Source organism: Lynx rufus, unplaced genomic scaffold (assembly GCF_022079265.1).
Source record: "Lynx rufus isolate CCGP_SWC_20201006 ecotype Redwood Valley unplaced genomic scaffold, mLynRuf1.p SCAF_4, whole genome shotgun sequence".
Classification (NCBI taxonomy): Eukaryota; Metazoa; Chordata; class Mammalia; order Carnivora; family Felidae; genus Lynx; species Lynx rufus.
In genome coordinates, this window is record NW_025814856.1 from 102,910,807 (window position 1) to 102,927,427 (window position 16,621).

The 16,621-nt window shown below is 37.6% G+C and overlaps 1 protein-coding gene across 1 annotated transcript in view; it reads left to right on the top strand.

Moving 5' to 3' along the window:
- The first annotated feature begins 1,202 nt into the window (after positions 1 to 1,202).
- NXPH1 (neurexophilin 1) overlaps positions 1,203 to 16,621 on the top strand; it is a 44,754-nt gene continuing 29,335 nt past the window's right edge. Inside the window, exons 1-2 of the mRNA XM_047095230.1 lie at positions 1,203 to 1,327; positions 1,860 to 2,001. Coding sequence (XP_046951186.1) covers positions 1,203 to 1,327; positions 1,860 to 2,001 — 267 coding nt within the window. The remainder of the gene's footprint in view (positions 1,328 to 1,859; positions 2,002 to 16,621) is intronic.

Genomic DNA, 16,621 nt, shown 5'->3' on the forward strand with positions numbered 1-16,621 from the left:
AAGTTCCCTGAAGTCATGGGCAGCCTGGACTTGAACCTACCTCTGGTGCTCTGGCTCTTGGCTTGTTGACTTTCTTGAAAACATTACTTTTGTCCAGTTTGGATGAATCTCTGTGCTCATAAGCTCTTGCATTGCTTAATGCCATGCAGCCATATTTGAATAAGATCTCTTCAAGGAGTAACTTACTCCTTTTCTCCAGAGACTTCTTTTTAGTTAACAATTGGGAGAGTCACTTGAGTGTGACTCTAATGGATTGGGGTGACATCTGGCTCACTCAGCCCTAGTGTTTTGCCAAGCCTATTCCTTAAGGAAAATGCCTACTAACTTTTCAGTGAGTTTTTTTTTTTAACTGAACAAATTTTTTTGGTAAGCAGACATTCGTTCTGGTCATTCAACCTGGTCTGTGCCATCAGTGAAGTCTTGAGTCTTCAGAGCTAGGGTATGTGACCTTGTCTTATATGAAATTTTGAACTGGGGGCACACATAGCAACATTCTAGAGGCAGTATTTTGTGTCCTGTAATTGATATCATGATATCAGAAAGCTTTCTGAGGCAAGGTTGGTCACAGCCTCAGTGAAGGACCAAGCTTCCTCAAAGTACAGATTACATAGGCCTCACTAGTTTTTATAATATGTTTGTGCAAGGGTTTGTAGTTTCTGTGAGTTCTTTCTGAAACTTTTTGAGGTCACCACAGAAAACAACCAAGGAATTTTCACAACTTGACATTAGTAAACATACATTTTAAAGTCATATATAATCATAGGAAAAGATCTTTGCTGCCAACTTTTAAGTTGAAAAGTGGCAATTAAAAATTTTTATCCACTACAATTATCATATAAAGGTAAAGCAAAAATTCATAAATAAATTTATTGACTAATTTATTTATTTGTTCACCAAATGCTTTTTGAGTCCTATTACACACTAGTGTTTTTCTCGACATAGGGGGTACAAAGACGAGTAAGATGGGCACATTCTCTAGTCTGGTGGGATTTACATTTATAGTAGGTGAGACAGGCAGTAAACGAGTACAAAACAAGTGAATAAATAAATGAACAGAAAGTATCAAATTCTATGTCAAGATTACTATGTTTGAGTAACAGAGTGGCTGCTCTTTAGGTAAAGGAAGGTCTTTTAGAGAAGGTTGCTTTCAAATGTAGGTTTGAGCGACAAGGGGCATCAGCGAAGCAAAGATCTGGGGAGACATGACTCCAGTCAACAGGAATAGTGAGCACACAGACCCCCAGGCCAGAACCAGCCTGACACATTCCAGGCATGGGAAGAAGTGTGGGGAAGCTGGAGTGGGCAAGGAGGAGAGTATGATAAGGTGGTAGGAAGGGCTTGCAAGGTCCTGTTGGTGCTTTTAAGCCAGTAAAAACAGTTCCAATTTTATGCTAAATGCTATGGGATATAATGGAGGGCATTACATAAGACAGTGACATGTTATGATGAACATATTTTAAAAATACTCTAGCTGCTGGGTAGACAATTAAACATAAGGAAGAAGGAAGAAAGAATGGAAGCCTGGAGATCATTGAAAAACTATTGTGCCGCCAATGAGAGATGGTGGTGGCTTGCACTAGGGTTCTGGTGACAGGGATGGGGGGCAGCAGGCAGAATGGAGAAAAGTCTTGCTTTGTGGATATTTGCCTTTAGAATATGGTCTATATGAACGTAATAGTCAATAACTAGCATCAGAGGATTGTTTCCTTCTTATTATTAGAACAAGTCTTCCTACATAAGATAAAATTTATATGTGCCTTCACTATACAACCTCTTCTTTCCGGAGTTTTTTTGGCCACTCCTCTAAAACAGTGCCACTTAAACTTCCTCATATAATACTGTGGGAAATTCCTCCATAGTGCCTCTCAATCTGCTCCTCTTGAAGGAGTGCTTTGTGTTAGCCTAACTCCCTGCACCACTTGTGTGTACATGCAGTTTACAGATTTTCATGCTGTTCAGAAGAGTGATGGTAACTCTCAAGCCAAGGTGAAAGAAGGACAAGTATGGTGGAAAGGGATGCTGGGAGTATTAGTTGCTTTGGAGGGTGAACTGACCCACGCTGAAGGAATTAGATAAGAACGAAGGAGATTTGAATAAACCACCCTTGGACAAAACACAGCCTGTAAGTGATGTAAGGGATAAATGACTAAAGCTCCTTACTAGTAAGTTAAGGTTTCCAATAAGCCCAGGTCAGGCATCTTGATTAAATATTTAGAAAATATTTAAGAGGGGGGAAAAAAGTCAAGTTAGAGGCAAAGAGGGAAAAGTTTAGAGTGGAAATGGAGCTTCAGCAGAGTCAGAGAAGAAGGCTGAAGAGTTCCATTTCCCAGTCCCCTCAAAAACAAGCAAACAAACAACAACAACAAAAACCAAAAACCAACCAAATAAAACCTGAGTCTTTGAACAAAAGCCAGTCAACGCTTTGGTAGACAAAACAGTGACTTTAGAGATTACCCTCTTTTCTTTCCTTTTCTTTCTTTTCTTTTCTTTTCTTTTCTCCTTTCTTTCTTTCTTTCTTTCTTTCTTTCTTTCTTTCTTTCTTTCTTTCTTTCTCTCTCATTCTTTCTCTATTTCTTTTCTCTCTCTTTCTTTCAATATTTATTTATTTATTTTGAGAGTGAGAACATGAGTGGGGGAAGGGCAGAGAGAGAGAGGGAGAGAGAGAGAATCCCAAGCAGGGTCCATCTGTCAGTGCAGAGCCTGACATGGGGCTCAGTCCTATGAACCCTGAAATCATGACCTAAGCCGAGATCAAGAGTTGGACACTTAATCAACTGAGTCACCCAGGTACCCCTAGATATTTAAGCTTTTTTAAAATGTTTATTTTATTTTTGAGAGGGAGTGAGAGACAGAGACAAAGAGAGAACAGGGGAGGGGCAGAGAGAGAGGGAGACAGAAGACCCAAAGCAGGATCTGGGCTGACAGCAGAGAGTCTGATGCAGGGCTCAAACTCACAAACTGTGAGATCATGACCTGGGCCAAAGTCAGACACTTAACTGACTGAGTCACCCAGGCACCCCAAGATTTAACCTTTTTAACTTTGGTTTCCTTATCTGAAAAATGGGACTAATAACAATGTCACAGATTGTTGTCTACTATAGTATCACTACTTTACTTATTGTTGCTGGAGTTTTTATTACTTAAAATCTTGGTCAAAAGCAAGCCATGGATAAATGTTATTTTCTTTACTTCAACTCTTGCATCTCATTATCACTCCTCTTCCAGAAAGTCGTTTTCTTCCCACAATGTTCAATTTTTTGTCTCTAAATTTGCATAAATGGTTATATGGCCGCTTTAAACTATTTTTCTCCTAAGATAAACACATGACTTCTTCCTCTCTGTTTGGAATAATTATTATTAGTTTCCCTTTTTGCTCTCAGAAGTGTACCAGTTTGGACAACAAAATACATGGTCACCCCTCTTATGTTTCCTGTTACTCATGAAATCATTCAATATGTAACTGGAAAACCATATCTATCTATATCTGTATCTATATCTATATCATCTATCTATATCTATGTCATCTATATATCTATATCTGTATCTGTATCTATCTGTATCTGTATCTGTATCTATCTCTATCTCTATGTCTATCTATCTCTATATCTATCTATATCTATATCTATATCTGTATCTATATCTATATCTATATATCTATATCTGTCTTTGGAAAACTTAATGCTCTGTGAAGGAAGACTCAAGTCAAGATTAAGTTTGTAAAAATGATTTTCTGAAGAAAGCTGTGCCTTGTTTACCAAATATGCAATGAATCTACTAGCAAACCCTGATTGATGGGCACGGCACGCTTGTGATGACTTGTACTGCTAGAACATCCTGGGCCAAACCAGATGCACTCCTGTAGGTTTATTTACTCAAGTTGCATGTTATAAAAATGCTCATAATGTTGGAAAACACTCATGGCTCCATTTTCCCCAACCATAGGTACCGGCTTGTCTCTTTGATTCAAATGCTATTACATGCACACGGGGGAAGTTTGAATTGTCCTTTGCCAGCCATGTCATGTGAGCTTGTCAGAGAACCACAGCTTTCTTTGGGAAAATGAGCTTTATATGTCCCAACAGAAAATACAGTAGGATGGTACTGGGGGAACCACTGGGATGACATTTTTCTGGGATGGTGATTTCATTTCTCAACCTACACATTGTGTGGAGAAAAACTCTTAAAAATTTAGTCTGGGGTACCTGGGTGGCTAACTCGGTTAAGTGTGTGACTCTTGGTTTTGGCTCAGGTCATGGTCTCATGGTGACTTTGAGCCCTGTGTTGGGCTCTGTGCCGACAGGGTGGAGCCTGCTTGGGATTCTCTCTCTCTCTCCTTCTCTCTCTGCCCCTCTCCCACTCACACTGTCTCTGTCTCTTTCAAAATAAATAAATAAACTTAAAATAAATTTAAAAATTTAGTGTGGACCTCACCATAGTACCATGTTAGTTTGGAGAAGCCATGAAACTTTGAACCTTCAGTATTTTATTCCTGCTTAAACAAGTTATAACAACACTTACCTATTTTCTTCATAGGGTGATATTTGATTCATATTTTCATTATTGTACATTATAGCAAGAAAGTAGGAGAGAAACTCATAATGTTATAATTAATAAATGTTACACATTTTGAAATTCATCTCACTATTCTCCATATACCACCATACCCCACCACAGTGTAACTAGAAACTCATAAAAAGCAGTTACACAAAGTAGCCTCTGCCTTCAGTAGCTTGCAAACTTCTTAGAGAAATACACATGAAAAAAAAGTTGAAGAAAATGAGAATACAATACAAGGTAAGTGCTAAATTAAGTTATAAATGAATACTTTAGTACAGGATTTGGGATTGTGTTGATTATTCAGTCTACTTGGCAAAGAAAATCTCTGAATACATTATTACTTTAAAACCAAGTATTAGATAGCTTAGGTTTTTTAAAGTATTGGATATAATTTTGGATGTCTGGCAGAACTAGAGTATCAACTTTTATTAAAACAATTTCTTCTAGAAATAACATGAAATATTCATTGCTAATATTAAACCAAACTTCCTTCTATATTAAATCTAGAATTAGAATAGGATGCTTTTAATTTTTATAATGGTAGGTGCTTTATACTGTAACAATAATAGCTGCAATGTAAGGGCTTGGTGGCTGCTAGGTCTGTGGTATGTGCTGTCTTGTGTTATCCTCCCAATCTGCTCAAGAACTAGATATTATTATCTTCAAGTCACATATGATAAAACTGAGATTAGTACTCTAGTCAAAGCTACACAGTTAGACGTTGACAGAAATAGTTTTCAATGCCAGGCTTTGTTCTTACTATGCAGTTTGTTGAGTAAAATTATTATTGTGATGGTGTTTTCTTCCTAAATGTCATTATTGCTTTAGAGGAAGTCAAAATTTACTGTTGACCTAAATACTTGTTGAACACCTTTTTATTCTTATCAGATTGTCATCATCAGACTTAATTGCTTTGCTATTTGATGACCCTTACCTCTTAGTTTCCTTAGGATTAGGTAGATGTGAGGTCTTGTTGGCTTTTCTCACTAAGGCATTTTGGATACCTCTTGGTCCTGGTCTTCTAGCTTGGTTCTAATACACCAAGTATTTGGTGCCATAGTTAACATTTACTACCACTGACAGGAAGTAGCAGCATTCAAAGCTTTTCTATAAAGGAAAAAAACCCCAAACCTCACAAATCTAAGATTCAGAACAATGGAAACTATCCACCGTATAGGAGACATTGCTTATCTCTCCGATGGTATTTTTAAAATAGAGCATTAGAATGGAGCCTAAATGAAAATCTCCATTCCCAACTGTTTGCTCCAATTATTGGTCATGGAGTCATTCCTTTGCTTCTTAATTTTGTTTTATTTTTACATCAGTGTATGCCTTAAAACTGGGGAGAATAACATCATACATAAATCAGGGGATTTGGACTCATAGTGTGTAGCAATTGCTAAAATCATGAAGTTTCACAGAATTTTTGTTTTATGTTAAAAATTCATGTAAGTAGTATATTCTTATCAAAATAGATATAAATGTTTTAAATCACATTCACATAAAACTGATGTTTCAGGAAGATATGCCACATTTTCCAGTGGTTTGAGCTATTTGGCAAAGTAACTCATGTTTTTTTGGTGGTGCACATAATTTGAAAATTGTAAAGTTAAGGAATTTTCTCCAGGAAGATCTGGTTGGAGTACTAAGCTACTCATTAATTTATTCATTTGACAGGTTTTTTTTTTTTTCTTCAGTGTCCACTCTGATTAATGACTATTCAAGCATTGGGTACAGACTTATGGCTAATTTCATCAAGGTTCTTGCTTTCATGGGTCTTACATTCAGGGGAAGATATGCCACATATTATTATTATTAAATAAAAATAATAAATACACAACCCCAAGTAAACCAAAAAATGTTCCATACTGATCAATTCCTGGATTAAAATAAAGAAATATATTGTGAGATGGAGTAAATGGGCATTTCTTTAGACCTGGTAAGTCAGAAAGGTCTTGCTGGGGATGTGCCACTTTAAGATGACAGCTGAATGATAAGAAGCCAGCCATATAAATATATGTTGCACTAATTTCCAAGCATACAGTTCCAAGACAGAGCAAAAGTCCTAGGGTGGGAATGAGTATGACTTGTTCTTTTATCAGAAAGAAGGCCAGTGGCACAGAGAGTGAGTGGAAGAAAGGTGAATGGTGAGGTAAGGTATTCAGATTGTTGAAGCCCTTGTAGACTGTGATGCTCAGAGTTTGGGTTCAATTCAAAGTGTGAAAAATGTCGGTAGAAAGCTTGAAAGGGGGAGGGACATGATCTGATTTATCTTTCATAAAGATCACTCTGGATGGTGTGTGGAGAAAGAATTATAGAGGGTAAGAATGGTAGCAGCATGAGCTGTTAGGCAGCCTATGAAATGGTGTAGGCGAGAGATGATAGTTGCTCAGACTGGAATAATAGCAGTGGCTGTGATAAATTTGGGATATGTTTTAGAGGTGAAGTCAAAAGGACTTACTCATTTATTAGGTGAATAGATATGTTGGGGTAAGAAGAAGATAATTGTCAGAGATTTTAGGCTGAATAACTGGGTGTGCCACTTCTTAAGATCCAGAGGGTGATGATTTAAATAGTGAACCAAATGTCCATTTTGGGAAATTAATCATCCAGGTTAAGAGGTCAAGTAGGATACAGGAGCCAGAGAAAGGGCCAGGTGAGGGTGTTCTGCAGAGAGAACTGCGAATACAAAGCCCCACATCTGGAGTAGGTTTGATGAGTTTTAAGACCAGCAAGAGAACTAGTGTGTCTGGAGCATGAAGCAAAAAAGACACCAGTAGAAGTGAGGTCACAGAGGTTGGCCTCAGGCAGGATCATTTCGGGCCTAAAGATCATGCAAAAGAGTTTGGACTGTATTCTAAGTGTGGCAGAAAATCATTGGTGGGTTTAGCCCAAGTAACACAGTGTGATTAACATTTTTAAAAGGATTACTCTGGCTGTTCTGTGACTAACTGATGGGGAGATGTTGGGATAGGGAGGAAGAATAGAAGAGGAGGGAAAAGGAACTTAGTAGAAAGTGATTGGAGCAAGGGATAGGAGACATCTTTCAGTGTGTGGGTGAGTTCTGCACAGTCACATGTTTTCTCACTTATGTTCCACATGGTCTTTGAACCCCCAGCTAGAGAGTCATAGAGGTGAAAGATCTACGTACAATTGTATAAACATAAATTTACATATTTATATTAACATAAGTAATTTGTGCATAGTTTCAGTCTACACTAAATTTTCTAGGAATGTAAGTATGGTGTATATTTAAAGAAATACTGTCCTTGTCTTGTTCAGAACTCTGCCAACTGCTGTTCCCTACTTTGGAAAATCAAGTCATTGATGGCGGTGCCCCCATCGTATTTAAATGGCCGGTACCTCACATCTATATCTATCTGGATTTGTGTCACCTTATTGATGGTTCTTTGTATAGGCACAGGCAAGCCCCAGATACTAACATGTCTTGCAGAGTACTAGCATCTGTACGTTCACATACTGAAGTATGTTTTATGGAACACTATACTAATTTTTTGAAAAATGTATAGGTTACAGTATAGACGGATTTTATTTCAGAGTGCTGATCTAGGTAATGATGGATAATGTGGAAAGCTTAGGTTTCTGGTGATGACTGATGTTAAACTCGGTGGATTTAGATCTGACAATCTCTTAGATTAATGTAATTTGCCCAAGAACAGATAGCTAACTGGCCATAGATACTGGTTTTGAACCTAGCTCAGACGGTCTCCAAAGCCCATATTCATTACATCATACGCATCAGGGTAAAGATTTATTTTCAGAAGTTTATTTCCTATAGTAGAGTGTCCTGCTTAAATACTTGGCCTGAAAAAAGTATTGTAAAGTTGTCCCTCTACTGGTAACAAAGTTGTTAATTCAGGCAATTTAGTGATGAAAATAATTAAATTTGGATGGTAAGGACAGATATAATAATGATTTGATCCATTATATGAAAAATAAATCCTGATTTTGGCTTCTTATTTTTCACTTGTAGTTGTTAGGATATTTTGTGCAAAAGGCTGGTTTTTATCATGGTTTCTAATTTAAAGTTTAAAGTAATTTCTATTTGTTTTTAATTATCTTCCTCTTATTGCAAGTTTATCTCATATTGGTTAGGCAAATGCTTCATGACTTACAAATAGAAAACCCCTACAGATTTTTACTTTAAGATTTTAGAACTAATACTTATTTACTAGAAAAGCTGTTCAGTTTTTATCTCTGATTTTCCCTTTGTAGAAATTCACCTAGTAAAATGTTCTTTTTAGTGTCAATGTTTTATCTTATGGGGTATCAACATATTATTATTCTGTAGAAGAATAACTGAGAAGGAATTAACTTGGCAGTAATTCTCATGTAGAAAAGTAATTTTGAACAGACATGACAGTTTTGTGAGCCATAGTTCTAGGGACTATCACCAATGCATTTTAATTTTAATGTAAGAATTTGCAACATTTTAGAAAAATAGTTGCTAGGGAATATGTGACAATTTTTTGTTGCTATATCAAAGGATTTTTTTTTTTGATAGGGTTTAGACAATGGGGAAATGTAAGTTAAAATGCTAAATATGTCTTCTTTTGTTTGGGCCACTTTGCATGGGAAATTGACATGGTATTAAGAGATTGATTTTTAACATTTCACTTTTATGGTGAGGTGATGAATAGCTTGGATCCACAACATCATAGGAAATTTCTTAATCTTCACGTTGCACCTTGCTCTTCATGGTGATTTGTGTCTGGCTTTGTCTTATGGATAGAAAGGGAAGATCTACTTTCTTACTGTGTTGAAGATATAAAAGAAATTAATTACACTGCCTGTGGTTACTATCTCTACAGAATCAAATTACTTGGTTTAGGAAATATTTCATCTGTTAAAAATCCAATGTGGACCAGAGATACCGCGCCTCAACCAAATAAGAGGTGCAATCTCGAGATAAATGTACTTTTCATGACTCTGACTGTGAAAGGCAGGGTAGCACGTGTACAAAAGCTGTCCCAGTGAGGCACCAGAGGCACTGTCATCGTTTCTTTATCAAATTGAATTGTAAACCATTTCTCTTTAGGATCATTTATGAGTGGTGTGAATGTTACTTAACAAGCATAATGTGGCAGAGTGGTGTTACATATTGCCTAAGAAGGAAGTTTCATGACTTCTATTTATCTTTTGCATCAGTGTTTTTGACAAGTAACAAATGAAATTCCTCTTCTAAAATTAAATCCAGCTTCATTTCTGTCTTTCACCCATAAAGGATGAAACATTATTTTCTTCTTGGACAGTTCCTGTACTCTATCATCTTTCATTACTTTTATAAGTTCTGTCATAAATGCTTTAGCTCTTTGGCCTTAGCTTCTAACTGCCTATTATAGAGATAAGTGTCTGGGTTTGATAATATGAAATCCTCAAATGTTGCTTTACCTGCAATTAAAAAGTACTTTGCAAGCAGCATTAGGGTAGGATATAGTCTTTCATTTCTCTCTTGTACTTGCATTCTCACATAATGTTGGTTCTTTATGACCATGAAAAACAGTGTTTCCAGAACATTTGGGACTCTAGAGTTCCCTTTACTGAGGTCCATACCTGAACACCTGCCTCTGGCCGTCCTCACCTGGATGTCCCACAGCACCTTAAGCTTAATCCGAATGCTATTCCTTTCCATGTTTTTTCTGTTGTAAAGGTTGACAAATTATGGTCCTTGGGCTAAATCTAGCCTACTTCCTGTTTTTACATGGCCTTATGAAAAGGTGAGAATAGTTCTTACATCTTTAAGAGAAAATGAAAAAAAAATATTTCATGACATGTGAAAGTTAGACGGAATTAAAATTTCAGTGTCCATAAAAATGTCTTATTGGAATACAGCCACACTTATTTGTTCATGTATTGCCTATGGCTGCTTTTATGCCACAAAAGCAGAACTGAGTACTTGTGATGAAGACCGTCTGGCTCTCAGAGGCTTAAACTAGCCTACGCTATCTGGCCATTTATAGAAAAAGTTTGCTGACTCCTGCTCCATTTGAATGGAAGATTTTGCCACTCTCTCAATTTTTAATCTCCCAATATCAAAACCTCAGAATTATTTTCCAGCCTTTCCTCTTTCACATGCATATCCTATTGATGTATATAAGGAGCATCTCCAGACCAGACTCCTCGTCTTTATTCTCGCCTCCACAGCTTTGCACGTGGGTCCTTGCCGTCTATTGCCTGTGAAACTGCAATATTCTCCTTTTTAAAAAAATAATAAATTATTTGAGAGAGATAGAATCTTAAATGGGCTCCATGGGATTCCCTGGGATCATGAACTGAGCTGAAATTAAGAATCATACGCTCAACCGACTGAACAACCCAGGAGCCCTAACTGCAATATGCTCCTTAACCCCAGTGTTTCTCCAGTAAAATTCACATTCTGTTGGAGTATTGAAGCTGTCATATGCAAATTAATAAATTAGATCAGTTCAATTCCCTATTAAAGATGTCATAGGGATCCTGCTTGCAACAGAATCAAGTCCAAACTCCTCAGCATTGTAACAGGTCCTTTCATGCAATGGTCCTGGCTTCACCAGTTTCGTCTCCTTTGGCTGCTGTACCCTCTCCTCCCTGTCTTGCACCCTCAGTTCCTGCAAGGCAGTATTTCTTATTGTCCCCCTAGTATGTTGCTGCCTTTCATAACTTTCTGTCATTGTACTGTGGCTGCTTTTTGCTTTACTGCCCTTTTAATACCTTCTAAGTAGCAAACTTGATTTAAGTTTTTGAGATTCAGCTTAACTGTCACATTTGAGAATCCTTTCCTAGAACCTTGAGGTAAACTTAATTGTTCTCACACGGTATCTCAACACTTACGTAGGTTTCAGAGCTCGCCCTCGTTTTTATATCCTTAGAACCTAGGATTTGTCACAAAGAAGATAGTAAATAGTTGTGGATGAATAAATAAATGCTCATATACTTTTAAAGAGATTCTTCAGTTTAATTCAGTAGAGCTAAAAATGTAAGATAATAACAATCAAGTCTGTTAATTCTGTCCAGTCTGGAATGAAATTCTGATTTGTGGGCAATTACCCGAAAGTCTTTGATAGGCATCTCTAAGTGCTATAGTATTCATTACTTAGTTTTGTGATTTTTCTAACTTGCAACACTATTGAATCAAATATACCAATTTATCTATTAACTCTTTCCTTTCCAAATAATTATTCATGACCTCAAAGTAAACCAAACAAAAACAAAAACAAAAACCAGAGACAAAAAACAAAAATGAAAACAAACCAAAAAACAACAACAAAAACAAACAAAACTAAACAAAACGCTTTCTATTCTGAATTTTGTTATGTGTTCTATGTTGGCCTACTACTTATTTACCAAATTTTTACTATTTGTGAAGGCAATACTTAAATTTTGAAATTCAGTTTTCAAGAGGAGTAGGTTATGTATAAATAGTTTGTGACCATGTTTTAGCTATTCAAACTGGGCATTCATTTGGGGACTTAGCTAAACTCCCGATATTGTCTCATTCTCCCCTGGTACTGTCCTTGGATTCACATTATTGCTTGTTAGCAACTCCACAGGATGCTAGACATGGAGCTTATTGAGCTATTTTGCATGTGTCCTATAAAGACTGGTTAGATAGAAAAGAATATAAAGCCATCTAAAAGAAGATTTTAAGATTATCTATGAGTTTCATTCATCTATTATTTTCCTAGCTCCATTTAGTACGGATAATAATAGTGAGACAAGCTTATGATTATATAGTACTCTATACTTATTCAAAGTGCTTGCAACTACATTATGCCTCCTGTGAGGAAGGCATGGGTGGTATCGTTATAGTGATTTTTTTCAAGTGAAGCTGAGGCTCAGGAAGGTGAAATTACCTTCTGAACTTCTTAGAGTGCATTAGAGATGTGGCTGAGACCAAAACCTAGTTCCTGACCCCATGTAATTTTTCTGTGGTTTTGTTTTCTTCATATAAGATATATGTTGATTATCAAACTATTGTTTCTTGGCTCTGAAGCTACCTTCCCACACTTTGATTTGTGGTATGGGGCTAAGACTGCAGAGTCCTGTTCCTTACTGTTGGCTTCTTGTTAGGTTTTGCCAATAGGGGTACATGCAGGAGGCTGGATATTAGGAGGGTGATATTCTCCCTGCTGTTCCTGTCAGCATATACCTAGTGATAGTGGAATGCAAGCTTCTTTTAGCCTTCCTAGACCAGCCTCACCCATCATACCTCTCCAGAACTACCAGCACCAGCAGGGCAGTGCCTCTATCCAGAGTTCTGTGTCCCTATCCCTTCTATTGGCTTCCAGGTCCTGATAGCCACAACCCCTCTCCTCTGTTTTTCTAGCCTTTGTGGTGACAGCTGCTCTTCATAATTATGTCCAAGTTACTTTAGTGTTCTTTTTCAATCCTTTCATTACCTGTGAAACCAGTTTCCTGTGCTATCTGTGCTGTATTAAAATACTTGGTCTGATTTTGGTTTTCCTGACAACATGCTGCATGACACATACTGAGTATCAGAAGTGGTCCTGGAAACACACTCTCAAAGATGATACTTGGACATTGATTTAGGAGATGCTGACATTGAGATATTTGTCTTGAAAGTAGTGCTGACTTCCTTGTTTATGGTATGCAGTGGCACACAATTAAACTATTGCCTGTGGTTGATTGAAATGAAGTATCTTGTGAAACAACGTATTGGGGGGATCAAACAGATACTGAATTTAGTATGGCAATGATAACAGGTACAAAGACTAGGGGGCGAGGTGGCTTTTTATGGCTACACTGGGAAGCTTAAAGGAAGAAAAGAACAAACTCATGGCTTTAAACCCTTGTTTCAAATCATCATTATAGAACCAGAGAATGTTCGAAACAGCCCAAAAGATTCCTTTGTCCTGTTTTGCTTTAGAGTTAACCTCATTAAAAACAGACACAAAATCGTACTAGGCTTCCCATGCTTGATGTTCCTGTAATTAGTTAACCCGGGGCATTTGCCATGTAAGGGGATGTCCATTCTTCTCAAGACCCATGCCAAATATCTCCTATTGTCTCTATTCCCATAACTAGAATCAGATCTCAGGATATTCCAGGGGAACAAGTATAAAGTCTCACTCAGAATGAGATAGCTTACATTCCAGAATAATTGCAAGATTTTGGTAATTTATACTGAATAGTTCCTAAGAGTTTTAGACTGAGAGGGAAGACCTATAACTGGTTAAGGCTGAATTTATTGATATGGTAAACTTGGTAGAAATTCATGATGTAGTGTTTTAATTTGTGCAGTTGGAAGTGTTCCTACAAATTTGGTTAACTGATTGAAACTTTGACTTAATGGTGGTTTGCATTCAATGAGGTTGAAATTCCAGAACTACTGTGGCATATATAGCAAGGAAGGAATCCAGAGGCATATGGAAGTAGGTACTTTGCAGTAGATTATCCTGTGGAATCATCATAATCAATCTTCTTCCCCTATCCCAACCACCTCCCATGCGTGTACACTATATTCTCAGAGACAGCCCAAAGGGCATTCCTTTAATTTAGGTATTGAGAATACATAAACACCCCTGGGGCCATTGTCTTCTACAAGCCAGAGATGATCATGGGAGATGCTGACAATGAGATAGGGTCCCTGAATTCACTGGAGATGTTGGAATTCTGGAAGAGAAAGGTCCAAGTGAAGTGCCTTTGACAGAATTAGTAGAACACGGAAGAGGCAAATGGGTATTGAGTATTTTTTTTCCTGCATGGATATTTTGGTTATAGATAATTATTATGGTATTTGTAGGAGTAAGAGATTATGGACACCTTATTAAATATTGTTTAAACTGTAAGAAGACAAAATTCTAGGTCTGGTGGCCAGAAACTTGAGTTGAGTCACCGCAAGGAGGATCCTGATATGTTGCCAAGATTCCAGACTAAGCCTGTTGACAGACGTAGAGGCCAAGATCTTGAGTTGAACCCTGAAATATTGCCACAAGTATATGGTTAATCTTTCTCTAAGCTTTCCCCAAAGGGAACTGCAACCACTAACTAGGACAACTTGTACTTGGGAAAGAAAAATACCCAGAAATTTTAGAAATTACTAAGCAGGCTCTCTAAATTTATGCTAATTAATGGGGACCCAAAATGATAATACAATTGACCAGTCAAAATGGAGATATGGGTCAAGTGACACAGGGCTGTGTCTAGGGTGCAAGATTTTAGGATGTACCTGCAGGTTTATGCAAATGCAAACCTGCCTGATGTCTCAGTCCTGCAGTAACAAAGGTACCTTTAGACAAATATTATTCCAGTGGGTTCATAAAACCACCCTTTTGGTATTGCCTTAATATCTGTATATATAATTGGAACACACTTATATGCAAATTGTCAAGTTCCACACATTGACCCTTGACTTACAAAGTGAAGGTTATTCTGACAGAAAGGGCATGTGTAAGCTTCTGGAACTTTCCATCTCTGCCAGGATGGTGAACCTAAAGTAGTACTGCATCCCTAGGAAGACCACAAATTAGTGCCACCATCAAAAACTTGAAATATGCAGTGGTGGTGATTTCCATTGTGTCTTCATTTAATTCACTTGGTTGGACTTTGAAGAAGATGGATACATCTTAGAGAATTACTGTAGATTATCTTAAATGCAATCAGGCAGTGATTCCATTTGCAGCTGTGGTTCCAGATGTGATTTCTTTGCTGAAGCAAATCAACACAGCCCCTTGGACCTGTTACACAGCTATTGATCTAAAATTGCTTTTGTCTGTATAACAATTTGCAAAGATCACCAGCAGCAGCATGCTTTTACTTAATACAGTCAATAGTGCATCTTTGTAGTCTTGCCTTAAGGCTCTGTCAACACTCCTTCCCTCTGCCTTAATTTAATTCTCAAAGATTATGGTGATACAAAGTTTGGTTGGCTAATTTGGATTTGGGAGACAGCATATACCGCAAACATGCTGCTCTACCATATTTACTGAGTAACTCAAAATGAAGCAAGAAAAGGCTCTGCAGTTAGTAGCACAGCAGTGCAAAATGCTCTTCTGCTTGAGGTTAATGAGCCGTCAGATCCAGTAATATTTGATGTATCTGGAAATAGGGATGTTTGTGGAACTTCTGACAAACCCCTATAGGAGAATTGCAGCTATGATCTCCAGAGTTTTAAACAAAGCAGTGTCTACTTCTGCAGATATGTTTCTGAGAAACAGTTCCTGGAAGAATATCAAGCCTTGGTACAGTTGGAATGCTTGATCTTGGACCACCAAATGACCATGCAAATTTAGCTGCCATCATGAGATGAGTATTCAGTTATGCGTGAACAGCTATGATTTATCATTAATGGAAACCTGAGTTTGAGGTCAGGCTTAAGCAAATACAAAAGGCATAAGCAGTTATCTCATACGTTACTACACATATTCTTACTGCACTGACCCTCCCCCTTCAATGTATAACCAAGACCTTATGGGGAGATTCCTTATGCCTATTTGAGGACTGAAGAGTGTTCAACTTGGTTGAGGTAAATTCATGATCTTCTTGGTGTTGTCAGAGTGTGAAGATGTTTGTGTTTTATGTGAATGTTCAACAAAGGGCATCTACCAGAGAACCATCAATGTGGAAATGATGACCCCTACTCTGGTTGTCAGTTGGCTTCTTTTTTCAGCCACTCTCATTCTTTTTTTTTTTTTTATATGAAGTTTATTGACAAATTGGTTTCCATACAACACCCAGTGCTCATCCCAAAAGGTGCCCTCCTCAATACCCATCACCCACCCGCCCCTCCCTCCCACCCCCCATCAACCCTCAGTTTGTTCTCAGGTTTTAACAGTCTCTTATGCTTTGGCTCTCTCCCACTCTAACGTCCTTTTTTTTTTTTTTTTTTTTTCCTTCCCCTCCCCCATGGGTTCCTGTTAAGTTTCTCAGGATCCACATAAGAGTGAAACCATATGGTATCTGTCTTTCTCTGTATGGCTTATTTCACTTAGCATCACACTCTCCAGTTCCATCCACGTTGCTACAAAAGGCCATATTTCATTTTTTCTCATTGCCACGTAGTATTCCATTGTGTATATAAACCACAATTTCTTTATCCATTCAT